This window comes from Nyctereutes procyonoides, unplaced genomic scaffold (assembly GCF_905146905.1).
Source record: "Nyctereutes procyonoides isolate TBG_1078 unplaced genomic scaffold, NYPRO_anot_genome, whole genome shotgun sequence".
NCBI lineage: Eukaryota > Metazoa > Chordata > Mammalia > Carnivora > Canidae > Nyctereutes > Nyctereutes procyonoides.
Genome location: NW_026575139.1, coordinates 2,601,875 through 2,629,524, shown reverse-complemented (window position 1 = coordinate 2,629,524; position 27,650 = coordinate 2,601,875). Strand labels below are relative to the sequence as shown.

General features: G+C 48.1%; 1 protein-coding gene across 9 annotated transcripts in view; it reads left to right on the top strand.

Annotated features, from left to right (window-relative positions):
* PPP2R5C (protein phosphatase 2 regulatory subunit B'gamma) overlaps positions 1-27,650 on the top strand; it is a 122,277-nt gene that overhangs the window by 35,313 nt on the left and 59,314 nt on the right. Inside the window, exon 1 of one of the 9 annotated variants that reach the window (XM_055304086.1) lies at positions 5,696-5,835. The exons of the other annotated variants lie outside the window; for them this stretch is intronic. Coding sequence (XP_055160061.1) covers positions 5,781-5,835 — 55 coding nt within the window. The 5' untranslated portion in view covers positions 5,696-5,780. Of the gene's footprint in view, positions 1-5,695; positions 5,836-27,650 lie in introns of those variants that run through there. 9 annotated transcript variants of the gene reach the window in all.

Below are 27,650 nucleotides of genomic sequence, written 5' to 3'. Positions count from 1 at the left end.
ATCTTAACCACACTTTTTTTCCCCTTCCGCTGTATTACTTGGTTGTTGGTTCATCTTGAAGCGTATCTGTTTCTCTCTCCCTCCCCCACTTAGCTAGCCTTTTCTCATCTCCCAGTTGGCTTGCCTTTTCACCAGCCTGAAGAAATTAGCGTCATCAATAATCCTGGAGTATGCATGTACCGCGTCCCACTTACAGACTGTGTAAAAGCACCTAGTAAGCTGATCACAGGCACCACCTCCCCGCCTCGCTGGTCCCTGTGCTCATCCTGCAGCTCCCTTGGGTCCAGTCTGCTCCACTAAACAGGAGGTCAGCGCCTGCTTACATCCCTCCCTCCCTCCCCACCCTTGTTAACACTTTCGAAAAAGGTCTTTCTCTTTTTTTTATTTTATTTATTTTTGCGAGAGAGGGAGAGAGAGAGAGAGAGAGGAGAGAGCGCACACTAGTTGGGGTGGGGGACAGAGGGACAGAGGGAGAAGCAGGCTCACCGCTGAGCAGCATGCTGACTGAGCCACCCAGGTGCCCGAAAAAGGTCTTTCAGTAATGTTCTGGAAGAATGTTATTTTCAGAGTCAAAGGTACATGATATGTGATTAGTCCCAAACAGGGTGACTTCCCTTGTCATTCCCCTTTAGTTGTGTTTCAATGCAGGTGAGGCTTCTGATGCTCTAGAAATTTGACTTCTGAAAGTTTACAGTCTTGTTGTCAAATCCCATTACATTAAATTCCTCTGAATTCCTTTTTTGTGTTGAGATTTTTTTTAAGATATATTTATTTGAAAGCAGGTGGGGGGAGGGGCAGAGCTCCCTACTGAGCACGGAGCCTGATGTCAGGCTCCATCCCAGGACCCCAAGATCATGACCTGAGCTGAGCCCAGAGCCCAAGAGTCGGATGCTTACCCATGGGAGCCACCCAGGCACCCCTTGCTGGGATTTCTTATTTGCAATACCCATGGGAGCCACCCAGGCACCCCTTGCTGGGATTTCTTATTTGCAATAGTATTTGAACTCAGAGGGATCTCAACGATAACTTTAGATCTTACTGTTGTGTTAATGCTGTGGTGTTTACAATAGAGCTTGAGCTGTTTTAACACTGGCTGATGGGGTTCTTCACGCTCTCCTTTGTCACTGATGCACGTGAACCTTTGTACTACTTGAGGATTTTTGTCTGCTGGTTGTGTCATTCAGGAGCGATGGGTTCTAATTTCAGTCTTCTGACTTAAAGTTATGAGAATAGTTACGCTTCACTGGAGGGAACAAGCCCAGTTCTTCCGCATTGCGGGTTCCCTCGTTCATGGTAGGCCTCGAGGAGGAGGAGATGGGGAGGGCATGTGCATGCATGTGGGTTTGCTTTGTCAACAGTTTGGTTTTCTCACCTTCATGGAGTAGATCCATCTGATGACTGTTTTCAGAAATCTGAAGGTGTGAAGGTGCTCAGTCTCTGGGCAGGGCAGGGTTCACAGATGTGGTCCGGGGGCCCCTGGAGTCCCAGAAATGCTTTCAAGGGATTTACGAGGCCAAAACAGTCTTCACAAGAAGACTTGTTTGGTGGGTAACAGTGCTCCTGTGGGTAAAAGTGCTCCTTCCACAGAGCTAGGCGGTGGGTTGTGGGTCCTGTGCCCACCAGCCTGACCTCGGAATGTCCTCGATGAAGCTTGACATGGTTAGTTTTACGAAGTTTCAATCCCTGCCACCAATCTTGATGTCTTGATGGACCGCGGAGCCCTCTGGCATGCCAGAGCATTGGGGCAGGGGGGCTTGTCTTGAGGAAAACTAAATAGTTATATGAGTTACAAGCTGAACTAGCCACTTTTCAGGCTCAACATTCTTACTTCAAAGAACAAAAGGCAGACAAACGGTCTTGAGAAGTAATGAAGCAAATCAGTCAATTCAAAGGAAACAGCAGTGATGCTGATTGTTGCCCATGATAAAATCCAAGCTTGCAAGCAAAAAACAGAATTTTGGAAAACTTGTATCTGCCAACGTGAGCTTGACAGCTCCTCAAGCTGATGGTCCTGGTAATATTAACAAATGGAGCGTCTTGATGTGTCCGTGACAGGTCTGCATGACCCCACACACCAATACGTTCAAGCAAGCAAGAAATGATGCTACCAACACATGTAGGCAGAAGAGACATTCAAATGTAGGACATACCATGGGGTTTGGATGTAAAATGTCCATCACTATAGTTTTAGGTTCTGTATTGCAAGTAATTTTTGAGAAACTACCATTTGTTGGATGTTAGCAGAGACTCAAAGAGGAATAACCACAATTTTTTGAGAAAGTCATCAAAATGCCTCTGTTCTTCAAATAAACGTATCTGTGTGAGGGTGGGCTCCTCCCCCCCCACACACACATACTTCAACCAAAACAGCACATCAAACAAATTGAGTACAGAAGCAGAAATGCAACTCTTTTCTGTCCTGTTAAGTCAGACGTTAAGAGAGACACAGAAATGTAAAACAGGTTTTTTTGCTAATTTGGGAGAGAGGTTGTTTTCATAATATTTAAGTTCACACAAAATGAGCCTATTCTTATTGCTTTAAATGAATTCGTAAATATTTTAAACATTCTCAGGGCACCCAGATGGCTCAGTTGGTTAAGTGTCTGACTCTCGGTTTCAGCTCAGGTCATGACCTCAGGGTCATGAGATCAAGCCCCACATCAGGCTCTGTGGTGGGTGTGGAGCCTGCTGAAGATGCTCTCTTCTTCTCCTTCTGCCGCTTCCCCTCCTTTCTGTCTCTCTCTCTCACACACACTTAACATATGTGTGTATGTGTGTGTATATATATATATAAAATCTTCTGGCCAATATCAGTAGATGTAACCCACATAATCCAAGCTCTCTAGGGCCCTCTGGACTTTTTAGAATGTACATGGGTCCTAACACCAAAAAAAAAAAAAAAAAAAAAGAAGCCACTGGCCTAGGAAATCTTTCTACCTTGGGCTGGATGTGACCTTGGCCCTATATTTACCAGGCCTCTGTATTTTTTTCTCTCCCCCCCCCCCACCTCCCAAAAAAATCCAAATTAAAGTCAGCCACCTAATGTTGTGAACAGGTCTCCCAGGCCACAGGGACTGGGTAATTGAGCTCAAGCCTGCACCGCAGGTAGTAAAGTAACCCCCCACACACACACACAGAATTCCCTTTCCACCATAGTCTGCTTCCTTGTATCTTTCTTTAATCTTAAAAAAAAAAAAAATACATATGCGAAAACTTTAAAATTTTGTTTTATTTACAAATCTGAAAATCTCTCTGACTTTATCCCCCCCAGTCAGCCTCCTTCCTTTCATGTCGCCTCAAAGTGAGTTGTTTGGGTTCACAGTGTCTCATTCCAGACGTGCACTCGTGTTCACGTACATAATGTAGTTATTCACAGAAAGTATGAATTTTTTGTTTTGGTTAAGAAAAAGATTGACACAAGAGCAGTTTTAGAAATGTAAATGTTTTATGGGTTTTTAGTATTTGGTCGCTGTCTATGGTGTTTTGATGTCCTGGGAGTGACACTGTTACATTATATCATCCTGTGTATTGTACCTTATATACATATATTGCATAAATTCTAAGTGCGATCTCAGACATCCTTCTGCTAATTGGGTTTAAACTATTGGCCCAGGTGGGCCTCTGGGAGGAACACCCCGTGGAGCATCTACCACATGCCTGGGACTGTCCCAGGGGCCGTCACAGACACTCAACGCCCACAGCCTGGCAGGATAGAAAAGCTCTGGGCTTGTATTACAGGCATTAGAAACCATCCCCCGAGTGCACCTGACTAAACAGTGAGTGCAAGGCCAGAAGAAACCTCGCGCCGTCTGCCTAGAACTTAGGCCACTTCTGCTACACCAGGCTGCCAGAAATGTGGGTTTTTGTTTTTCCCTGCTCGAGACCTGGTCCTGAGGAGACATTTTCCTATAGAAAGCATTGCCGACCCTTCTGTGTTTGCTCTTAAAATATTTCAGTAGAGGTTGGAAACACTGAGGTCTTGTTATGTTAGTGGCCCGCCTCTTCCTACCAGAACCCAGAGCTCTCAGATCCAGTCACTTGCTGGGGTCCTTGCCCAAGTCTCTATACCTTCCTGAATCTGCAAATGCCTTAAACATGCTTGAGAAGGGGGCCTGGCTGGTTCAGTCAGGGGAGCGATGCAGCTCTTGATCTCAGGGTCCTGAGTTCGAGCCCCCGTGTTGGGTATAGAGATCACTTAAAAATAGGCAGGTAGGTAGGTAAGTAGATAGGAAGATACACATGTGATTAAAGTACTTATTTTCAAGGATTTTAAAGGTGCTTACATTTCTGTTCATCTGGTATCTCTGAGGACAAAAGCTTGTCAAGAGAATGAGCAATTTCCTCCCTTTTCTTTATTCTTAGCAGAAATGCTTTGCCTTCGAAAACTTCAGTGACTGTCCAGTGAGTAAGGGTTTTTTAAAACTCTGATAAATCCAGACACTTTTCCTCTTTGCAATAAAGTCAGTAATGAATAAAATTACATTGAAAAGATGTTCATCTTAAAGGTTAACTGAAATTTGTACTTTCAGCCATGTTAAATTTGGGCTGCCCTGAAATTCTTTCCTCAGAGTCCCTGCCCCTTTCTCCCCTAAAGCAGTCCTTTCTGTCCTTTGTTTTCCAGATGAGGCCTTCACAAACTGACCTCCTAAGGCTCCTCACACTTCCTTTGGGTTGACTTTGCTAATTCAAACAATGCAATACCAGGAGCTTGAATCCTGTATTTTTTACCTCTGAATTTTGTGCATCAGTTACATGTGAACATATATCAAAATATTAATCCTGAAAATTTTTGTGCATTTAATTTTGATCTCAGTTGTAATTTTGTGTATTCAGTTACACAGACATAGATTGCCCTGCCTACGGAGGTTGGAAAAATACCTTTTGATGGGGAGGGTGTGTTTGAGTGCCTGGGTGCATGGAACGCATGTTTGTTTAAAGCCTGATATCAGCTTATAAAACCAGTTCAGTCGACAATCTTGTTATTTTAGTATATAGGCTTGATCATTTGCCCGTTTGAGCCTTTTCTCTATCTGAAAAAAAGGAGAGCCTCCTTTTGAGTGAAATGTAAGCTACACTTGGAGCCTCCCATTCCGACCCTCCCCCCAATAATTTTCCACGCCAGACTTCACTTGTGAATATTAAAAACAATAATGACAAAGGGAAGTTTAAGGAGCATGTTCAGGCAAACATTCTTTGGCAGAAAAACAAGGGACATCTCAGCCAGTTGATAGCCTTCACTGTGGCACCCACCCAAAGAAACTGAAACTCATGCCCATGGAAATATTTATGCCAATGAGGAGTGTGCAGACCTGAGGCAGGACAGCGCAGGACCTGGTGCAGGTCTGGCGGCTGCTGCCTGCGTGTGCTTTCTTGCGTTAGTCATCTGGTACCCTAAGCATTGCTGTCATCCATTTCTTCCGGGGCTTTTCAGAGCTGTGGAGCTGTGAGAAAAAAATGGTTTAAAGACACCAGTTTAGTAGGAGCAGGCCGGGACTGCCAGCTGCTGCAGAGTGGGCACCGGAAGAGGACACGTAGACTGTTATTGTTTGTCATTAGCACCCAGGAAACTTGTTCATCTTCAAAGCTCCTTGCATGTGTTCATTAACCATCTTCTCTCCTACGAGGCAGCAAAGAGGTATTATTAGGCCCACCTTTACAGCCGTGGAAACCAAAGTAGAAAGGTTCACCGCCTGGCCTGAGGTCCCACAAGGAGTTGGTGACAGACCAGATGAGCACTGGGGTTTTGACTCACCGTTCTGGCCTCTCTCGCACCTCTCCGAATGCGCACCGGGGCGGCTCTTACAGGTTCCTGTGTCACCGAGATCCATCTACACGGTACTTTCTGCTCTCAGTTGCTTTTTTTTTTTTTTTTTTTTTTTTTTTTGTGGTGTGTGTAGAGTGCAGGGCTGCGGAAGCCAGTGTTGGTTGAGCTTAGGGCATCATCTAGAAAGGAGACACAGATTCTGAGCCCTGAATGTCGGGCTGTACCTTGGGAGGTTGTGGGTCTACGTGAACTTGAACTCAGGGGAGCCTCACACTGGGCTCACTTGCTCTCAGCCCAGCCCAAAGCTCCTACCGGAGAAACTCGGATTGACCATTTGCCACTTGGTTTAAGGACCTCACACATCCTGAGACACTCAAATGTGAGGTTGCATTTTCAACAAAGGCAACAGAAGTGATTTCAGTTCTGAACATAAACTTACTACTGGTGAAGATTCCTCTTGAGTAATTCTTACAGTTTAGTATGAAATTGCATCTATCGTCCTATTAATAATAGTATATATAGTTTGAGGGTCTGGATGGGGAGAGGCCTGTTTTATCTGAAAACTTGGTATAGTATAGGCATTTGTCCAAGGGGAAACAGTAGTAAAGACAACTCTTTCTTGATGATGTATACAACCGAGGGGATGTTTATGTTGTAGTAGAAGAACAGTCTATGAACTCAAGTTCCTCATTTTCATAAAGCTCTGCAAATGTTTCCTTCCTCATTCTTGGCTTTCAAGTACTCTGTATGTGTGCTCTTGTTGATACAAGCAGTGTGGCCGCCCTACATCCTTTGTTGTACCGAAGGGGGTTAAAATTAAGACTAAAAATTGTTAGTGAAATGAGTTCATTTCAGAAGGGAGGAAACCTTTATGGAGTATACCTAACACAGAAAGAACAACAAAATTTCCTCTTGACCTCCTGCCTCATGTCCACCTAAAACTGTGTTTCATTCCTTTGGCAAATATTTAGAAATCACGCCTTGGGTGCTTGGCAGTATACAGGGTGCTGGGGGTGCTTGTCTACACCTGCTTCAGTCAGGCATGCAGGAGGGTAAGCAGGCCTAGTGGGCAGGGCAGGGCCCCCCAGGAGAAGTGACACCTGGTAAGCCCATCGGTGGCCCCCAGACGCTGCTGGGGGCCGGGGGATTAGTTGACACGCTAGAGAGTATGTTGGGATATGGGGTATGGCTATGTGGTGAGAGAAATCTGAGAAGAGGGCTTCTATCAAATAGCATCTCTCTATGGACTGGTTAGTGGAGAGTATCAGAGGGATAGAGGGGAAAGGCCGGACACTCTTGTCAGCCCATGGGGGAGGGAGGGAGGCCTCAGGGTGCATTCCTGGGGTTCCGTAGGGAAGCTCAAAGGGCAGACAAACTAAAAGCGATACCTTTGGTGAGGAAATCTGAGGGTTTTCACCATGAGTGTGTGTGTATTCAAGCCATGTGAATGTATTACCTACTCAAAAAATTAAGAACAGGCATAGCATTAAAAGTGGAGGCTTTATGCTGATGCCTGACCTTCTCAGACACTGGGGCTGCATTTTTCTGTGCCTTTGAAGTTACTGCTATGCATTTAGTCCGCTCACTGGAAAGCCAAAATCACGGATTTGTGTTGTGCCTTGGCCAGAACTGAACTCTGCTGGTGCTTCTCCCCGGGGGCACCTCTTACCCTTGCCTGGCCTGTTGCAGTGTGCACCCCTATTCATGAAGACAGCAGAGCACGAGGGTGCAGGTGGATTGGGCAGGTCAGTCATCCCCTAGCCTTCCAGCCAGGGGCTCGCTCACGGTCTGTCACGCTGGTTGGTTATTGCGTCTCATTAGGTGAGTGAACTGGTTTTGCTCTATTTCAGACCCCGTCACTGTGCGGTGAGCCCTGTTCCTTTCTTACGTGTGAAATGATAAGGCTATCAAAACCAGATCTGCTGAAACTCAGATGTTCGGGGTCCTCTTCAGTACATAGGGCTTTCAGAAGGTTCTAGGGAGGGAGGGAATTTGAGAAGGAACCTGGGGATGGTAGGGCACGATGGCTTTGGTTTACCTGGTGGCACCAGAGGGGAGAAGGGGACGCCTTTGCCAGAAATCCCGGGGGAACCAGTGAGGTGGGAAGCATGAAGATTGAAGAGGAGCTGACCCAGCATTGGTGACGTGCTGAGGGGCCTGAAAGATGCAGGTGGAAGTGACAGTCGTGACTTTGTCACCGCACAGTCTTTGTGGACCTGGACCCAGACAGCGGTCCCTTATCATGGCTGGAGTTTGCAAATATTTACTGCCAGTCTGTAGGTCATCTTTTCACTTTCTTGATGATCTCATTTCCAGCTCAGGAGTTTCTAATTTGGGCGAAGTCCAGTTTATCTGATGTGTCTTTTGCTACTTGTGGTTTTGGTGCTAAGATCTAAGAAACCACCACCTAATCCAAAGATTTGCTCCCATGGTTTCTTCGAAGGGTGTTGTGATCATAGTTGGTCTTTGATCCATTTTGAGTTAATTTTTGTACGTGGTATTAGGTGAGGTCCAACCTCTTTCTTTTGCAAGTGGCATCCAATTTTCCTAGCACCATTTGTTGAAAAGACCATCCTTTCCCCCCCATCAAACGGACTGGCATGCTTGTTAAAAATCAATGGACCGTAATGTGAGGGTTTATTTCTGGACTCTCTGCTGTTTCCGTTGGTCTGTATGTCTGCCGCCTTGATTACTGTAGCTCTGTCAGAAGTTTTAGAATCAGGAAGTGGGAGTCCTCCAGCTTTGTTCTTCTTTTTCAAAATTGTTTTGTATTCAGGGTCCCGTGTTTCCATGTAAATATTAGAACCAGTTTGTTCGCCCTCCTGGTCTCTCTGCAGCCCCATCTGGCCTGGAGTCGGTCAGATCAGGATAGCCCAGTCCACACTCTCCCTGGCGGCTCCTCTGACTCTGAGCCAGGAAAGCCCACTCTTAGCAGAGTCTGGGGCCTTGGCCTGACTCATGACTCGGTCCTTGAAGAACCCCCAAAGTGTTGAAGTCTCTGAAGTCTCAGGTTTTATCCTAAAAAGCTTGGAATTTTGTATTCTATTTCATTATCATTAATGTGAAAGCGTTTAGCACGGTTTAACTGCATCGTCAAACCGATACTCCAGGAAGTGTGTCATGTTTATCCTGTGGCTTTACGCACCCCCCAGGTTGCATACCCCAGTTTAAAAGGCCAAGTTGGGGAGAACCTGCCTGTCAGAGCTCTGGTATTTATTTGTAAAGGTTGTTGCTTTGGCTGCGTGCTATGTAACCTCTCCAGACCGCAGGCTGGCATCCGTCCACACTGGGTGAAGTGGCATTCCCTGATCTACAGTATATTGATGTATTTTGCAAAGCTACCGTCCTTCTTGATTCTCGAGCTAGATTTAGATCTTATCATTCTTCACCGTCAAAAAGATTCCTTCTTAGAGGAAGAAATCCACCTCATTCCCCAGGCTGTCTTTGTGGGGGAGCTCCCTTGGGCCAGGGAGCATGCATACGTAGTTTAGCTGCATTCACGTGCACCCAGGGTAGTGGCCCAGGATCAGTCATTCCCAAAAGCCTGTGCCCCTCTCTCCCAAGGCTCTCACCTGTCCAAGGCAAAAACCAGGGTGATGTAATGTTGCTTTTTTATAAGGCTACATTTTTTTCAATTTACAGGACTCTCCTTCATTCTAAGATTTGTCCTCTGTGCTATTAAAATATCTTTTCTGTTGGGATTTTTTTTTTTTAAACGTTCTTTGTCAGGGTGGTAAACCAACGTCTATCATGAAGATTCTTTGTGAAATTTTACCAGTTTGTGAAATCCTAACTCCAGAGCACCATTTTAAGCCACAAATATCAGATTTCTACCTTGTTTACATTTGGGATTACCACGTAATATTAGGCAATTCGTGTAACTTAAATGCTCATTTTAAAAATATTTCTTTTATATGAAACATCTGGTCTAGGCAGATTCATAGAGGCCGGAAGCAGATTAGAGGTTGCCAGGGGCGGAGGGCGGGGAGTGAGGCACGATTACTGGAAGGGGTGAAAAGGTGTGGGAACGGGGAAAGGGTGGCTGCACGTCGTGAGCACACCTCATGCTGCTGAGGGTAGTTGCGCACTTTAAAATGGCTGGTTGGATGTCCTGTGACTGCACCTCCAATTTCTAAAAGCCCACTCCACTCACTGGTGTCATTATGTAGGAAGCCGGAGGGCAGGAGGGGGTTACGTGAATCCAGGTGAGTGTGGGCCACACACTCCCCCGCGCCGTGTGCTGTGCTTTCGTGCTTCCACGTGTCATCATCCAGAGCTGACCGGTGGACAGACTTTCTGCTCTGGGACAGCAGGAAGGTTTGTTCTAACCCTGCACCCAGACTCGAAGGTACTCTATATGCTCACCTCAGAAACAATACATCTTCCCCAACTTCTTGCAGCCTTTCGCCCTGGAAAGCCAAAGTTTTGAAATCACCTCCTGGAGAAATCCAAATAAAGTTTCTCGTATTGCTCCTTTCAGTGGCTGTGTTCCTAGTGTTGACTGGGACGCCAGCCACCATGCTAAAGGCAGCTGGTTGACTTCTGTCCTGTAAACCCTGGAAGAGGGGGGAACATGGGATTTGGCCTCCTCACCCCCATCCCCAAAAAGAAGGGACCAGGAAAGGAAAGGCTCTACATTATTTTTAATGGAGCAAGAATTCTTATGAATTCTGAGTACAGTATTTTTTTTTTAAGACTTTCTCTTCTTGCTGCTTCCAGAAATGCTGGGCTAGGGCCCTGGCTGCCCTTGAGGATCTAGGGCGACCTGAACACTCACTGCTGTCCAGATTTCTTAGTTTCCTGAAAGAAAGCTTGTCACCTTAACCTCTGTTAAAGTATGGATTATGCTTTAACTTAGAACAGATCTCTTTTAATATTCCATTTAATTGGAACTTCTCAAGGAAGATGGTTTTTCCACTGAACTTTGACTCACTCCATCTGTGAATGTTTGTGCTTCGGTGACGTTTCGATGGGTTTCCACGCATCGCCCCTGGTGGCAGAGGGCCAGGTGGGGCACTGGGGTCCTGCAGGGGGTTGGAAGGGACCACAGCTCTGCATGGCGGTTCCTCAGCCCCACCCCCAGCACCCTTGGAGGCACCTTTGGATTGTACTTGTCTGCGGGGCTCTGTCTCCATCATTTCCTTGTTTGCAGTATTGACATGGTGCTCCTAGAAATCCAGCACTGGCTTTGTGCCCACGGTGACAACAAGGGAAAGTTCTCGAGAAGTGCTTGTGTTTAGCCCCCACCCAGCTGGGAGCTAAACGCCGGGCCCTCCTGCCTGGGATGCTGGAGCAGAAATGGGACCCGTTTGCTCCTGTCGGGGCCTCAAAAGCCGTGAGTGCCGTGTGCGTCAAGCAAGCACCTGCCTTCAGCCTGTCGTCGATGCAGAAGCTCCTGTTGTTTAGCTTTCTGACCCAGAGGACAACCAAAGTGGAATCCCTAAATGTGCCCAGGTGTTCTCCCGCCCTGCCCAGGGCTCAGTACCTGCCAGTCCACAGGAGAGCAGGTTTCCAAATCCATCCATTGGCATCTTGCCACCCCTGTAACCTTTTATTCCCATGAACCACCGCCGCCGCCACCACCACCACTCCCCGTTATCCCTGGCAGCTACGTGGGATTGATGAGCCACACGCGGCTCTCCCGACACGAGAGCAGGGATAGCACTCACGAGGGATGATCTACCCCAGGACTAAACAGAGCCTCAGTGTGACTTTGAAAGCTCTGACCTGATTCGGTCCCACTTGGTGGCCGACGACAACCAAGGGCTGGCCCAGAGCAAAGAAAATGGGCCCACGCAGGGTCTCCCTTGGGGGGGGACCTGGCAGTTTTGTCTGTGCTCTGAGCGTGCGTCCCAGCCAATACCTAGCAAAGGCACGTAGTCAAAACAGGACCTAATGGCATTACTGTATTGAAAAGAAACCCGATTTCTGCTGAGTTGGGTCAGGGTATTAGCGGTTGTATCCGATGCTTGTGTTCACAGGTGTAGGTGGAAAATGCAAGTCTATAACTATAAAGCAGGGCCACAAAGATAAGGAAGCCAGTGAAGGAAGGTGGGAAGAAAACAGAAGTCCCTGGGATGGAAACTCACATGACAGTGACACTCAAGCCACAGGTGCCATGGGGTGAGGGGAGGGAGAGCCGCTGAGCAGTCATGAGGACGGGTTTGGGGGCGTGGGGGGTTTTGGCAGAGCAGACTGCACGGGGCAGGGGGGATTTGAGGAACTGGCAGGGGTGGCGGTAATGGGGTGCAGTGGTTGGGTGCATGGCTGTCTCACCGTTGGCGTGTTCATCTGGCACACGCCTCTCAGCACTCCTGTGTCCATACCTGCTACACACCGGTGAAGAGTGTAAAGGCCAGCAATCCGTGTGCAAATACGGCGCTTTGCACACGTGCAGGAAGTAAGCCTCGCTCAGCTCTGGGCAAGAGAGGTGTGGTGTGGTGGTGTTCATTTGTTTAACCACTAATGAAAGAGGGTTCCTCTTCTTGGTATCTATGATGTCTCAGTGTGTATGAGATGTGCTTGCATATTTTGGGGGATGTTATTTATATTTTGGCTACCTCTAAAAAAGAATGTGGTGTGGCCTAAAGTATTAGAAAATATGCAACAGTCTATTAAAGGGAAAAAAGGGACTAGAAGCCACTGTGGAGGGCCAGTTCCGCTTCTGAGTGGAGTTGTGGAACATGGTTTCAGGAAACTTATATGACTGATGGGCATAGCCTCTTTTTAAGCTGCCTTTTGGTTCATGATACTAAAACCATTGCAGGTGTACCCAGGAAGATGTTTCCCTTCCTGTCCGTTTATTAGATGGAACAGTCCTCCAGACAGTGGTACAGTCCCAAAATAAGGAGATTTAGCTAGCTGCTTACACTGGCTAAAGTTGAGCTTAATTTGTCCAAAAGCAGTCTTATTTTTGAAGCAGTATTTTTTTTTTAGATTTTATTTATTTATTCGTGAGAGACACAGAGAGAGAGAGGCAGAGACACAAGCAGAGGGAGAAGCAGGCTGCATGCAGGGAGCCTGATGTGGGACTCGATCCCAGACCCCGGGATCACGCCCTGGGCCAAAGGCAGGCGCTAAACCACTGAGCCACCCAGGGATCCCTGGCAGCGGTATTATGACAGAAATTTGAGGCAAACCTTAAAAAGAAGTAGCTACTTGGGGGACACCTGAGTGGCTCAGTCAGTTGAACATCTGACTCTTGGTTTCAGCTCAGGTCATGATCTCAGGGTTGTGAAATCGAGCCCTGTGTCAGGCTCCCTGCTCAGCACAGAGCCTGCTTGAGAGCCTGTCTCTCTCCCCTTATACCCCTCCCCACGTCTCCACCTCCCCCGTGGGTGTGGTCTTGCACAAGCACATGTGTGCATGCTCTCTCTCACAAATAAATCTTTAAAAATTAAAAAAAAAAAGTGACTACTCGGTAGCTGGGGTGGATGGAAGAGGCTCTTGCACGGTCCTAAGGAGTTTCTGGTTGTAGAACCAGAGACCGACAGGGGGTCCGGGGAGGCTGGGAGGTGGTGTCCATCTGGTCTCTGTGCAGCAGTGACAGTGAGCTAGGATGACCTTCTTGCCCCCTACTCAGGACAGTAGGTGGAGGCCTCAGAGCTTGCACTTTGTGGAGTGATAAGCATCAACTTAGAAATCCATAAATAAGGCAAAAGATGGGGGAGTTCTCATTTTGTTCTCTCCTTTCTGCTGTGGGGCAGTCCCGATTCCTCCCAAGTGTGGTAGGTCCACGCTGCTGGTGGCACAAGAGATGATCCAAGTGATGCAGCGTGGGACATCATTTTAATGATTATACATTAACGAGTATAAAAATATATAATTAGCATGTCAAATCCATGATTTCTTGGGTTATTATTGCCGAGGACAGAGCTCAGTCAAAATTATGTCTGTTTAAAGAAAAACGCCAGGTAATAGCATAATTCTGCGCAGACGTGGCAAGATCCAGAAGGCGTCTGTGAGTGAATGGGCCCCCTCCGAGTTCATTCCAACAACGCGCTCCCCCGTGTCTTCTGTTTGGCTCCAAGTGCAGTGAGCACGGTGGAGCTGGCCCATGGAGGCCGGAGGGTGGCCTCCACCCTGACCCCGGCCTCCCTGCCGTCCCAGCCTCCGCCATCACAGCCCCCCGGTGCCCTCCTTCGCAGATAACTGCTCTGCGTGTCTCAACTTTTGCTCAGTGGTGTGGCTCCAGCAAGTTACGTAACCTGCTGAGTAACCGTTTCTTCATTTGCAAAATGGGAATAATAAATCTCCCTCACGAAACATTGTGGGCATTCAGTGACAGGAGGGGTGAGAGGACTTGGCACCGAGTCTGGAGCAAAGTGGCATCAGACACGTCCGGGGAATGATGATTAGATCTGCTGGCTCCTCCCCGTGTTTGCAAATCCAGATTCCAGTTGGTGAAAATTGATTGATGGTAGCTTCAGCGTTCAGGACAAAAGCTTTGATGTGGCCAAAGCATCGTCCTCGGGTCAGGATATTTATTCGGGGCCCGAGCTGCCTGGGAGTGCGGCCCAGGTGTCACCAACACCCACAGCCTGAGCAGCGTCTGTGGCTGATGGAGGGGCCAGCAGGCGCCACTACTACTGGCCGGAGTTGGGGTGTTCATCCGCGTGAGCAAGGAGGTGAGCTCCCGCTCTAGAACCGCTCTCACCTCTGGTGGTTCGGAGTCAGCCCGCTTGTTCTCACCGGAGCGGATGTTTTAGGAAGATAGGGTCACAGCAGGTCAGCTGGGAGAGTTCTAGACTGTGTGCGGATGACAGAGTGCCCCGAAAGGATTAATTTAATTACGTGGTTTGATAATTCTTCAGGAGCTACCTCCCGGGTAGCCCACCCTTGTCAGTCCTGCCTCCGATCATCTAGCCCCAGAGAGCCCTCCCTTACGTCCCTTACGTGCATTCGGTTTCTTCTGGAGAGCACACAGTGAGAGAGTTGGAGTTCCATCTCTGTTAACTGTCAAGTCTGTTAACTGTTCCAACATAGAATTTTCTCGTGAGATGGTTCTAAGAATCAGGCAGCGTGATGTTTGTAAATACGCTGTCTAAAACATCAAAGTACTATAAATACGGTTTTGTTTTAAATTTCACTCCAGTGTGACCGGGAGTGCTTTTGGTTTTGACTTCCCGTCCTCGCTGAATCCAAAGATTGAGGATGGCCTCTTCCTCTGGTTGCCCAACTGGGGCCCGGCCGGGTGCTTGCAGCACATGTGAAGGGTCCCCTGATTGCCCGAGCAGCAGCGGCCTGTGCACCTGGCCCTGGAGCTACTGAGGCCCGTTTCAGAACCAAGTGGTCTTTTCGGTCAAGATGAGAAACAGTCTTCCCCCCAAAACAGGAGGTGTGGAAAGATCACGACAGTAAGTGGCCCTTGGCTTGGGCACCTGAGAGTCGCTGCTGACACCCCAGGGGCCCCCCGTAACTGACGGAGTCTGAGGAGGTGTTTTCCTGTCCAGCTCAGGCGACTGTTCCAGGGGAGAACTCTCTTCCCAGACTCGGCGTCTCGTAGGTGAAACCTCAGAGGCCCGCTGCCAGTCCTGGCTGTGAGCCTCGTAAAATTGTGGGGTCCCATAATGCGAGCTTAACGCTCGAGGGCGGTCAGGTTGCTTGGGGGCATTTGTACAAAGAATTTGTGCGTTAAGATACCGTGTTCTTATCGGCAATCTGGACGGGGTTAGAGGAGTGAATCTGCATTACACGCTGGGCAAACCAGAAATTAGCCCTATAATTGACTGCTGCCACCCTTTCCTCTCCCAAGACAGCTGCCAAAAAGCTCTGAGAAAAAGTCCTGAAATCTTGGAGATTCACTTTCTTAACTTCAGCTTGCCTGTGAGCACATGACAAAGAAAGCCTCAGAGAACGGGTAGGTCTGGCAAGATCTTCTGTTTTGCTTTCCTTTCTTGCCAGATTCCTGGAGAAACATTTTACTTTTAGGCGTGCATTCAAAGCACATGCACAGTAAGGAAAAAAATGCAGCCCCTGTCTTTTGACTCCAGCCTGGCTGGTGGCCTGGGAAGACCGTACCTCCTAGCACAGAGAGCACGGTCCCTTGGCCTAGGCCTTCCAAGGAAGACTGTCTGGAAGATGCAGCAGGTGACCATGTTCATGGCCAAGGGGGCCGGGGGACAGCGGGGCTGGGGAAGAGCCTGGGGTCTGGACATGGGCCGAGAGCTTGTAGGTGAATTACACCACGGACCTGAACCGTCTGAACTTCACCCTGGCATCCAGCTTGGGGCACATTTTGCAGTCTGCTGAGTATTCAAGAGAAGGAAGAATTGATGATTTGGATTTGGGTGGGTAGTAATGTTACCAAGTCAGACTTGGAGCTAAGGCAAAATCCCATTTAAGTTTGTGTAAAGGGTTCCTTTAACCATCCCACCTTCTCCTCCATGCTACCGGCTGATGGGGAACATGGCCCACGTCAGTTACGTGTACTAGGCACCAGTGATTTTAATTCACAGATCTTTTTTTTTCATCGAGGAGCTCTAAGTCCTTAGGATATTTTTTTTCAGGTTTCTGAAGTCTCCTGGGGCCACAGACACAGGCTTTATCTGGAGCAGGGGCTATGAGGCCATGCTGCTCCCTGGACGGGGTAAGCAGCGTGCAGGCGACCACCCTGGGAGGTTTGGAAGGGCTGCTGGCCAGCTGGACAGTGCCAGTGTGGAGGCCAGAACTGTCCCCTTGCCAGGGAGCTGCTTGTTTCCTGGAGGCCGTCGAGAGACTCTGAAACCACACTGCCCTGGCTCAGACACCAGCCTGTCCCTTTGACCTCTTGTTCATGTCGCAGGAAGAATAGCAGCCCCTTGGTGTGGTGCTACGAGCATCCGAGGGCTTGGAGGAGTTAGAGGGATACCTAGCACATAGTAAGTACTCAGGGTGGTGAGCTGTCCGTGTTCCTTAAAACGATCGAAAGTGAAAATAATATAGAAAGTAAGGCAAGATACAGTGGGGAGATTAGATTTTCAACATGTTTTAAGGAGATTCTTCAATCCTAGAGCAAAAATAAGAAGCTGAGGCTTCCAGCAAAAAAGCAACTGACATACTCTATGCGTTTGAGGCTGCAGAGCCGACAGGGTGTCGCCTGAACTGTGGGCAGAGAGCTGCGGGCTGGGAGTCCCCTGCCATGCAGCTGCTGCAGAGAGCACAGGCATGCAAGCCCAACCGTGGCAGTGGGCGGGGGCTCCCCTGCCCTTATCTTTCCTGCGCTCCAGACCTGCCGGCCTTGAGACCAGCATCAGAGCACCTAGGTCACGCACACCCTCGTAGCTAGTGTTTGTGACATTGGTCAGTTGTTATTGCAAATGGGTCATTTTGTTATTTTGGAAATTTTTATCTCAAGTACCGGAAGATAGTTTTTTGTTTTTTTGTTTTTTTTCAAAATGATATTTAATCTGAAGAAATTTATTTAACTATATCTCAATGCTAAATATCTAGCTGAGGTATTGCACACATTTTTCTAGGTGACCAAAATTTAAGATCATTTCCATAATTTTTTGTATTTCCATAATTTTATTTTTTTGTTTTTTTTTAAAGATTTTATTTATTTATGCATGAGAGACACAGAGAGACAGAGACAGAGACAGAGACACAGGCAGAGGGAGAAGTAGGCTCCATGCAGGGAGCCCGACGTGGGACTCGATCTCAGGACTCCAGGATCACGCCCTGAGCCGAAGGCAGGCGCTAAATTGCTGAGCCACCCGAGGATCCCCGTGTATTTCCATAATTTTAAAAGTTACATTTACCTTTATATATACATTGTTTGCATTATTATATATATCATGTATGTTACAATATTATATATTTTATATACACAATTTATATATACACGTATGTTCCTGTATATAACAAACACGGTTCATCTAACTTTGACTTTAAATCCTAATATGAGATGGATAAAATGTAATAGGGTATTATTAAAAAGAAGATAAGGGATATGCTAGACCCAAAAGAAAAGTAGGGAGCATGTCATTAATAGCAGGTGAAGCTCAATTCAAGGCAAAAAAGCATCACTGAGACAGAACTGCTTCGCCAAGCCAGCCTCGGGGTCCCCAGATAGCAGAACCACCAGGGACGTATGTGTTCTAGATGACGTAACCTTAAGAGCTGGTGGGACTCTAAGACAGAATAGATAAAGCGGGTGGTGGTGGGAGACACGGCCAGACCACATGGCCTGTCCAGGGTCAAGTGGTGACGACACGCGGTAGCCATGAACCAGGAGAGGCTTCCGGAGACAGGTGGTCACAGGGTTGTGCGTTTAACATTTAGTTCCCAGGGAAAACCTCTGCAGTTTCCAAAAAATTGAAATAAGTAGAAAACCGTAGGCTGTCATCATAATGCAGTAAAAATTGCACTAAATACAGAGTGAATGAACCAAGACACTAAAGAGGAAGAGGCCACCGAGGAGCAGGTTTTGGAGGCATAGCCATGGCGTGCAGGGACAGGAGGGTGACAGGGAGAGCTGGGGCTAGCCTGGTGACAAAGAGGAGAGAGACCAGAGTCGACAGCAGGACCTGCTCCATGGGAAAACGCAGGTGCATCTCCGTACGCCCAAGGGTGGCATCCAGTGAGACTCAACTTCTTTTCTCAGCTGCTGGTTTGTTCATTTAAACTTTCTGAAATAATCCCAAATGTATAGCAGAGTGAAGGACGGTGTAAAGAATTTCCTTTATCAGGACGCCTGGGGCACTCGGTCGCTTGAGCATCCCACTCTTGATCTCAGCTCAGGTCTTGATGTCAGGGCCATGAGTTCAAGCCCCGCGTTGGGCTCCACACCCAGTGTGGAGCCTGTTTGAATTAATTACTTTCCTTTATCAGTGTTGCCCACTTTCCCCACATCTGCTCTGTCAGGTCTCGCACATGTGTATTTATTGTCAGGGCGGGGGGGGCTCCTTTCCCACCTTCACGGGGGGAGGACAGACCCCAGGTCAGGGCCATCCATCCCTTTGGGTTCTTGTCATCTTTACTTCTTGGTCCTATAACTTCTTACTACTTTAACTGCTTACAGTTGCCCTTTAATCAGAGTCTTTGTATATGTATTTGTTGTCTCAAGCTTTTCTTGCTGCTCCAGTGGGAGGTCGGCTGTTACCTACTCCCCCGTTCTCAGAAGCAGAGTCCCTCATGGGACAGGAGCCAGCGTTTGGCAGTCCAGCAGAGGGGTCTGTGGAGGCCGGCGAGGTACCTTTCCACCGGCCTTCCTGTGCTGGGCCCGTCCGCGCCCCTACTTGGTGGTGCTTGTGGCCATCCTCACCGAGGCCTTGGGGGCTTTGCCAGTGTGTACCAGCTTGCTTCTCCGCCGTCCCACGGCCACACGGCTGTCCTCCCGGGTGTTGGGCCAGCCTCCCTCCTCCAGCTCAGCAATCCTTCACAAAATTCACCTTTTTAGTTAAATCTTAGAAGGGAGCAAAACTAAATCAATGTGTTCTTGTTCTATTTATTGATCTACAGGGCATTCTTGACATAAGGTTGAACACAGTAAAAAAGAGAGGAAGTGTATGAAGCCTGGTCCTCAGTGGTACATTGATGTGATGCAGCGCATCTGTGCTCGCAGGAGACCCCTAGGTAGACATCAAAATGCCAACAGTGCTTAGCTCTGAATTTTCCTTTCTTATGTCTGGAGATTTTTTTTTTTTTTTACGTTGAGCGGGTATCACTCTTCTGAAAACAAAATCCTTTAAAAATATGTATTACATCAGGGGCAGCCCCGGTGGCTCAGCGGTTTAAGCGCCGCCTTCAGTCCAGGGCGTGATCCTGCAGACCCGGGATCAAGTCCCACATCAGGCTCCCTGCATGGAGCCTGCTTCTCCCTCTGCCTGTGTCTCTGCCTCTCTCTCTCTCTGTGTGTCTCTCATGAATAAATTAATAAAATCTTAAAAAAAATGTATTACATCAGATGTTGGCAATTGAATACTAAGTTCAAATTTCATTTAAAGACCAGTGGTCAACTGTATGCAGAGAAAATGATCTCACATATAGGTTCAAGCCCTTGGTTTTTTATATGTTCCTCCTCATGGTTTTCACTCTCCTGAAAAATAAAATCATGCTATTCTGTGTAGGCCCCATTTGTGTCTTGAGACCATGTCATATATCACCTTTTCCCATCTGTAGGAAGTGCTGCTGGCACTTTGAGAGGAGTGTTCTTTCACAGTCTCGGAGAGCCAGAAAGGACTTCATTGTTCAGATATGGAAACTGAGGCCCAGAAATATCAAGCAGGTGTCACAGCGGTCTCAGAGCAGTGCCCTCCCACTGCCCTAGGCTTGCCACCTTCCACTTTTTTATCTTCTTACCCATGTGAGCTTCCAGCACCCATCGCCCAAAACACTAGTTCCACCATAATCCTTGATAAATCTATGAAACTCAAAGGATATTTCTCCATTCAAATCTAATTATGCCACAAATTGATAGTACTAAGACGTCCCTGAGCTCGTCCAAGAGCTTGGCTCCTCCATGACCTGGCAGGCACATGTGTAGTAATTAGATTTGAGGTTCACTCAGCCTCTCGCAGAGAACATTTAAGTAGCTACTCTTGGGCTGCACTGTCCTAAGAACCAGAACGGCAAAGCACCATCACTGTGCTCGGTTTGCCAGGACACCCGCGTAATTGAATTATGCACAGCCAGACACCATCAGATTGAGATTCCGCCTTTTGTTAGGTACAGATTTAGCTGCTGAGTGCAGTGCATTAGTGGCCTGCTTGGAAATGCTTGGAGAGGATGAGAAACGTTGCTTCCGTAACAGACTTTTTTTTTTTTTTCAGGATAAGAGCATAAACAAGATTGAGTGATAGAAGCTAACCGCATCTGATTAGCAAAAACAAAAACCAGTAACTGATTGAGGACACGCTCTGTTTCGGGCATCGCTCTGGGTACATGACATGTGATCATTCACAACAGTCCAGTGCATTGTGGGGCACAGTTATCCCCAGTTTCCAGCTGAGGAAACAGAGGCCCGGAGAGATCGTGTATTTTGCCCTAAAGCCACAAAGGTAGTAACAGGTGGAGCTGGGACTCCCAACCTGGGATTGCCACTCGCTTTCTGCCAAATGAAGAACTCAGTGTTAGAAGCGAGGGGCAGCTGTACCTGGTGACAACCTCAAAAGTGCTCTGAGCATAAGCTGTTCTGATCTAAAACTGGGACCATAAAGAACAAATCCTTGGAAGTACTTAGAACAGGAACATCAGCTTTAAAGGACTAGGTGAGAAGGTTTGCCCAAATAGCTCCCACTCGGATCACCAAGTCTATCCACGGCCCCAGCTTGCCTCAGGGTTGCTCCCCGTCCAGGTCTGTGCTTACTCCGGGTGTCCAGACAAGCATTTCCCAGGGTGGCCGCACCCACGTGGTGTTCTCTTTGTAATAAAATCTTGCAGTTAGAAAGAGTGGTTGAGAGTAAAGGTCCCCAGGGAGACAAGGAAGGGAAGTGCCTGCCAGTCAGGGACCCTCTGGGGCTGACTGGGGGCATCACTTGAAGTCCTGCAGGTGTTACTGGTAGGCTGCAGCCCCCCCGCCTGCTCAGGTGCGGAGGAACATGCACCGCCTGTCCTGTCCCCTCATGTTCCACCTGTCCTGCCTTAAAGACAGCAGGGTTGGAGCCCCTGGGTGGTTCAGTGGTTGACCATCTGCCTTTGGTTCAAGTCAAGATCCCGGGGTCCTGGGATCGAGTCCCACATCGGGCTCCCTGCATGGAGCCTGCTTCTCCCTCTTCCTGTGTCTCTGCCTCTCTCTCTCTGTGTCTCTTATGAGTAAATAAATAAAATCTTAAAAAAAAAAAAAAAAAAAAAGCGAGGTTGGAGCTCCAGTGTTGGAACTTCTTGTATGTGGTTCTTCTTATCACAGAAAGTTCTTCTTCCCAGGCCCAAGAAGAGCCAAGCACATTTTACCCAACAGATTTTGCTCTGTGGATAGAAGTGTGCACACGTGATTAGAAGCAGCATCTGAGTTTCCCATGCAATATGGGATCAGATATGTAGACGAAGATCCGCTAAATGTCTTCAACACATACCCAACACTAGAGTGTTTCCTGTTTGAACTAGTAATAAAAACATCAGATATTTAGGTGGCATGTTCTTCTCCGAGGGGGAAATGAGCCTTCTGGTTGACTCTTTGGATAATGCACTCAGTGTATTTAGATAGTGTGTGATTTGGGGAGCATGATGTAATCAAGGCCCTTTTATAAAGCAGCAGGCGGTGCGTGCCATCCACAGCCAACTGTCTCAGTGCACACTTGCTTCCCCTGAAAAAAGGAGAGTGGGGGCGCCTGGCCAGCTCAGTCAGAAGAGCACGTGACTTTTGATCTCAGGGTGGCGAGCTTGAGCTCCATGTTGGGTGTAGAGATTACTAAAAAAAATAAACTTAAGAGATAAAAGGATGAGGGTGTGAAGCACTCCTGGTGGGTTACCTTGCCTCATGGTGGGCTTGTGTGGTTGGTGAGCCACCGCTGGAGGGTTTCTTGGAGAAACAGGAGAGCCAAGAGCCTGGCTTTTGGCCTCTGGCTGTGTGTGGTTCATCCAAAGGCCCACCTAGACTCGCTGGCCCAGCCGCAGCATCCCTCATGCCAGGGATGAGGGAGAGGGCTGTGTTGTGGAGCTGTGTGTCACCACTAATTACCCCTGCCACCTCGCCATTGAGGAGCCCACGTCTGAGGAGGTGCGGGCGTGGGCAGGCGTGTGGCTCTGCGCGTCAGCCAGCTCGCCCTCCAGTGTCACGGATCTGGGCCCGGCCCGCAGCCCATCGTGCCTGGTGGGCGCAGGTGCACAGGCCTGCCTTCTCACCCCTGCAGCCTTCCAGTTCTTCTGTCTCTACTCTCTGAATTTAAGTCCTTCACTTTATAATTGGTGTATTACTTGTGACAGTAACATGACAGGTGTAAGCAGCGTAGAAGGTTTCCATTTACGCCCAGAATGCTCTCTGGCCCCCACACTGGATATCCCCTCAGCCTGGCCCCTGGCTTGCCCTGCACAGAAGTGTGCAAATCCCAGGTTAAGAGCACCTGAGGTTTGGTCTCACCAGCATCGTAAGCTTACGTGGTCCATCTGTGGAGCGCCTGTTACGGAGTATGGTGGAGGTGCAGGAGGCTGTGTCCTCTCTTTGCCTCTGCGTTCCTCCCCAAACAGCCACCTGATGACAGTGATGAGGCCAAGTTCTGTGCCGGAGCCAGTCAGAAAGCCCCCAGGGCAGACCTGTCTGGTCCCCAGGAGGGCGTCGGTCACTCCCCTGCCGTCAGGGTGCCACTGTCCCTTGGGGACAGGAAGAGCTGTCATCCACCTTTGCTGGCTGGTGGCCCTAATACTGTTGGCCTTTAGGCAGGCATTAGTTGATGGCCCAGTGAGATGAAGACTGGAACCCAGAACAGAAAAATGTTAACACTAATTAGCACGTACTAATTCTGCAGGGGGGGGGGGCGGTGGGTGTGTGCAGAGAGAGATTAGCAGCTCCCAGGAGGGAGACTTGAGGGGCCTGGCCCCTCTTTTTATCTGTGTCACCTCCCTGGAGGTTGGACATGCACATGCACATGGTCACCGACTACATGGTTTCCCAGGTCTCTGTGACCCAAAGGCTCGTTCTCTGCAGGTCCCAGCACATGGGCCCTGAAGACTTACTGAGCGTGGCCTTCATTGACTGTCCCTGCTGCCACTCTGGGCCAGACATCACATGCAATGAGCCCAGAATTCATCCTAAGACTGCTCATGTCCAGAAAGAACCACTCTTTTCTGAGACGCTGAGAAAAGAAGTAGAGAATATAAAATCAAAGCTGAAAAAAATACGTACGCGTTCTCAGTATATCCTTCTCACAGCTCTACCCTGTTCTGCCAGTAAACATATTAAGGGTTCTGGAATCTTCCTTTGGCAATCTCTTATATGTCAGATGTAATAAAAGCAGTGACTTTTTCTGAAATGCTGCCTGCCCCTGTGCTTTCGATAAATGAGCTCCTGTGTTGCTGGAGCTGCTGGTCGCCAGATGCAGTAATATTGTACAATATTTCATCAGAAATGCTAGTGGAAGTGGAAGATAAAGTGACATAACCAGAGGTGTTGAACATTCACTAATTTGTACTAATGGTAGCTGTCTAACCTCATTCCCCACAAGGCACTTTAGAACTAAATTCTTAAGCAGGAAATATGGCCTTGTGTCAACAAATCACAGTTTTGGATTTATATCTTTATCCCTGGGAGTTTGACTTGTCATCTTTCCCTTTTAAAAACAAAACAAAAAACAAGGTTTCAGATTCAACTAATGTCTCTTGAATTCCTCATGTGTATTAGTAGGAGGTGGGGACACATTCCTGACTACGCACGTGTGTCCCCAAGCGGTTTTATAGCTTCAGGAACCCCCGAGGCTTAGAATGATGTTGTGACTTCACCGTGTTCTTACGGTGAAGTCTACACTAGAAGTCAGTTTGTTTCTCCCATGTGATTTCCTTCACTGAAGAATTCATGTGCCTCGGGGATCCCCGGGTGGCTCAGCAGTTTGGCGCCTGCCTTTGGCCCAGGGCGTGATCCTGGGGTCCCGGGATCGAGTCCCACGTCAGGCTCCCTGCATGGAGCCTGCTTCTCCCTCCTCCTGTGTCTCTGCCTCTCTCTCTCTCTCTCTCTATGTCTATCATAAATAAATAAATCTTTAAAAAAAAAAAAAAGAATTCACGTGCCGCGATGAAGAGCTTTCCTGAGGAAACCAGTCTCTCCTGGTCCCTGTCTTATCTCCTCCTGACCTACTGCTTTGGGCTGTGCTCACCCTGCCACCTCCCCCACCCACTCCCTGGTGGAGGCTGCTGGTTCTGGAGGCTGAGGGCATGAATGGACTACACCCTGGCTCCAGCCACTGCCTTTTGAAGTGAAAATATCTGCCTTATTAAGTCGTGCTGTAATTTCATGAGACAGGGTGGTGGGCCAGAGGCCAGTAGGGGAACCCTTTCTCTCTCGCAAATGTAGAAAAACCAAAAGGAGGAGAGGATCTCAGATGTCTGAGGAGGAGGGCTGTCAGGTTTGTGGGGAAACCCTGGGCTGTGGGATTTACACCACACCTGCTGTCCCGAGCAGGGCCTGGGGTCAGCAGATCTGTTCCCTCGGGAAGGAAGGAGGAATCTAAACTTGGTGAATGTGTGCAACAAAGCTGAAAAACACTGCAGAACCGGGATCTGAAAGGGAACATTCATAATGGACTTTGAGCCATGGATTGCCCCTTAATAAAACATGTTTAAGGCAAAAGCGTAACTGTAGAAGCTGCCGGCCAGTCTTACGTTACCAAATCTGTATTCAAAGTAGTTTGGCAGGCAGAGCTTCCATTTTGTGTGAGTCCTGAAATCCCAGCCACAGGGAGTGGGAAAGGATGGTCTCAGCATACTCACAACAGGAAAGAGTGCTCCGTGCCTCCCGGGTGATCCTCCTGGAATACCACAAACACAGGACAGGTGCAGGCAGCTAGCTCTCAGCATTCCCACGCACATGCATGCTCTTAGCTCCGAGACGTGGTTCTTCAAGTCCTACTTGCAGTTGCCAGTGGTGACTTCAGCTCCTTTGTGTCAGGTGGTATGGACAGAACATGGGCAGGTGCCCCTGCGCCGTTCTTGAATGAGGTAACACCCACTGAGAAGCCTGGCCACGCGCACAGGGCATGTGGTGAAGCTAAGGTGCCATGTCGCATCCAGTCTGAGACACTACTGATTGACTGTAGGTTAGGCGTGTTTTAAGGATTACCAAGAAAGAAAGGAAGAACCACGAAGTGAAAGACACAACTTGATTTGGGGGCATTGATATGGGAAATGGACGCGTTAGGAAGGATAGATGGTGAAACTTGGCATTTTGACATTGGGAAAGCTTCATTATGATTTTGAAAATAATCGAGTTAGGTACAGATTGAGAGGATTAACTCAGTTCTGAAATTATGCAGGGACTAAGGGTCAGGGTTTGAAGTGAGTCTCCGTGAAAGTGAACATTTCACCCAGCTGTGTTTATCATGCTTTCAGGTTGTGGAAGTTTGGATTTTCTGGGGTAAGCGATAAACTGCTCCCAGAAATGGTCCCTGTCAGGCCAGCACCCTGGGGAACCAGAGCTGGGTGTCCTGGTTGCCTCACAAGACACAGATTGGGTCTAGGCTGTACTCAGCCCTTCTCGTGACACGGGTCTTCTTGCTTCCAGCACCTTCCTTTCAGTCCCTCTGTCACTTGTGAAGAGAAATGTTCCTATTCCCAAATCAGGCTGTGTGTGTCTGTGATTCAGATCTGTGCTCACAGTCATGTCAGGGTACCTCTGACAGTCCCGAGTGCCCAGATGCCCACACACGCGGTATCTTTGAAGGTCTGGATGTTATCTTGAGAGTTTATGGCGACTTTGCTTTCTATTCTGATACATTCGGTGTTATGTTAATGTAAATGTGTTTTGAATTATGGTCCCTCTCGGTTACAGTATCCGAGTGTGTTCCCCTCTGTTGCTCTGTTACTTCAACAAATATTTGAGGGTCACATATGTGCTGGCCCAGTTTCAGATCCTGAGGATAACGAGGTGAACAAGACAGAGCCCCTCCTCTGATTAATTGGGGGTTTGTAAAATGTAAACAGCGTTCTCATTTAAAGTTTTGTCTTTTTCAGGAAAGTTGATTTTCCTGTTTAATTTGTCCCGTAACTTCAGGGCCCTCTGATTTAAGAGGTAGGGACCTAGAGATACACTCCTCCCCCACTGAATGTGGCCCCAGGCCCTTCACAGCAGAACTGACTTGGCTCCTGCTCCACTCCTAAGGCCAAACTCAGGTACTCCCCAGGGACACCTTTCCCAAACCTGTATCCCTGACGTCCATTCCCCTGGGTCCCTGTAGCCACTCGCAAATCTCTGTTCATGGCCCTTCTCATGTGGTTTAGTCCTTTTTTCTTTTAGATCAAGCATTGTGGTTTTTTGTTTTGTTTTGTTATGTTTGTTTATTCATGAGAGACACAGAGAGAGAGAAGCAGATACATAGGCAGAGGGAGAAACAGGCTCCTCACAGGGAGCCTGATATGGGACTCGATCCCCAAACCGGGATCACGCCCTGAGCTAAAGGCAGACGCTTAACCGCTGAGCCACCCAGGATCCCCAAGTACTGTGTTTTAATTTAACTTTGTGTTGTCAGAGCCTAGTACAGTGCCTGGCATCTATGAATTGGGTGAATTTTGCAATGAATTCCTTATGCTACAGACTACATAGGGTTGGGGCCTATCCTGAGACATTAGTTTCTATGCCCTGATTGCTTCATATCAAATGTTTTAGATCTGATAAACAACTCATACTACCATTTTACTGTTATACATTTGGGATCATAATTGCTGACCTTCAAGAGAGAAGGAGAGGAAGGAGCTTCATATAAATAGAAAAAAAAATAGAGGTCACTTAGAATTTCATTTTTGTTTTTTTTTTAAGATTTTATTTATTCATGACAGAGAGAGAGAGAGAGGCAGAGACACAGACAGAGGGAGAAGCAGGCTCCATGCAGGGAGCCCGACGTGGAACTCGATCCCGGGTCTCCAGGATCACACCCCAGGCTGAAGGCGACGCTAAACTGCTGGGCCACTGGGGCTGCCCTAGAAACTTCATTTTGATTGGGAAATGTTTTCAATTAAGAAAAAGATATCCGGAGCTTAAGTTCTCCAATGTAAGCACTATGTACAATAGAGAATGTGGTAGGGTTTTGTGGTGTGTATGTTTGTATTCTAGTCCCAAGTAGATCGAGGTTAATTTAGAATTTGTCAGTGTTGGTTCATCTAAAGCCATCGTGGAAGAGACTTAGATGTATTGGACTCCCACCCTGGGGACAGTGGCTGCCTTTGGGAGGGGAGGTGGAGGCAGAGGATGGGGATGGAGGAAGGAGACTCATCTCTCTCTGTTCTTATGTGCCTTTGAGGGTTGTTGTGTTTTTGTGTTTTTGCTACA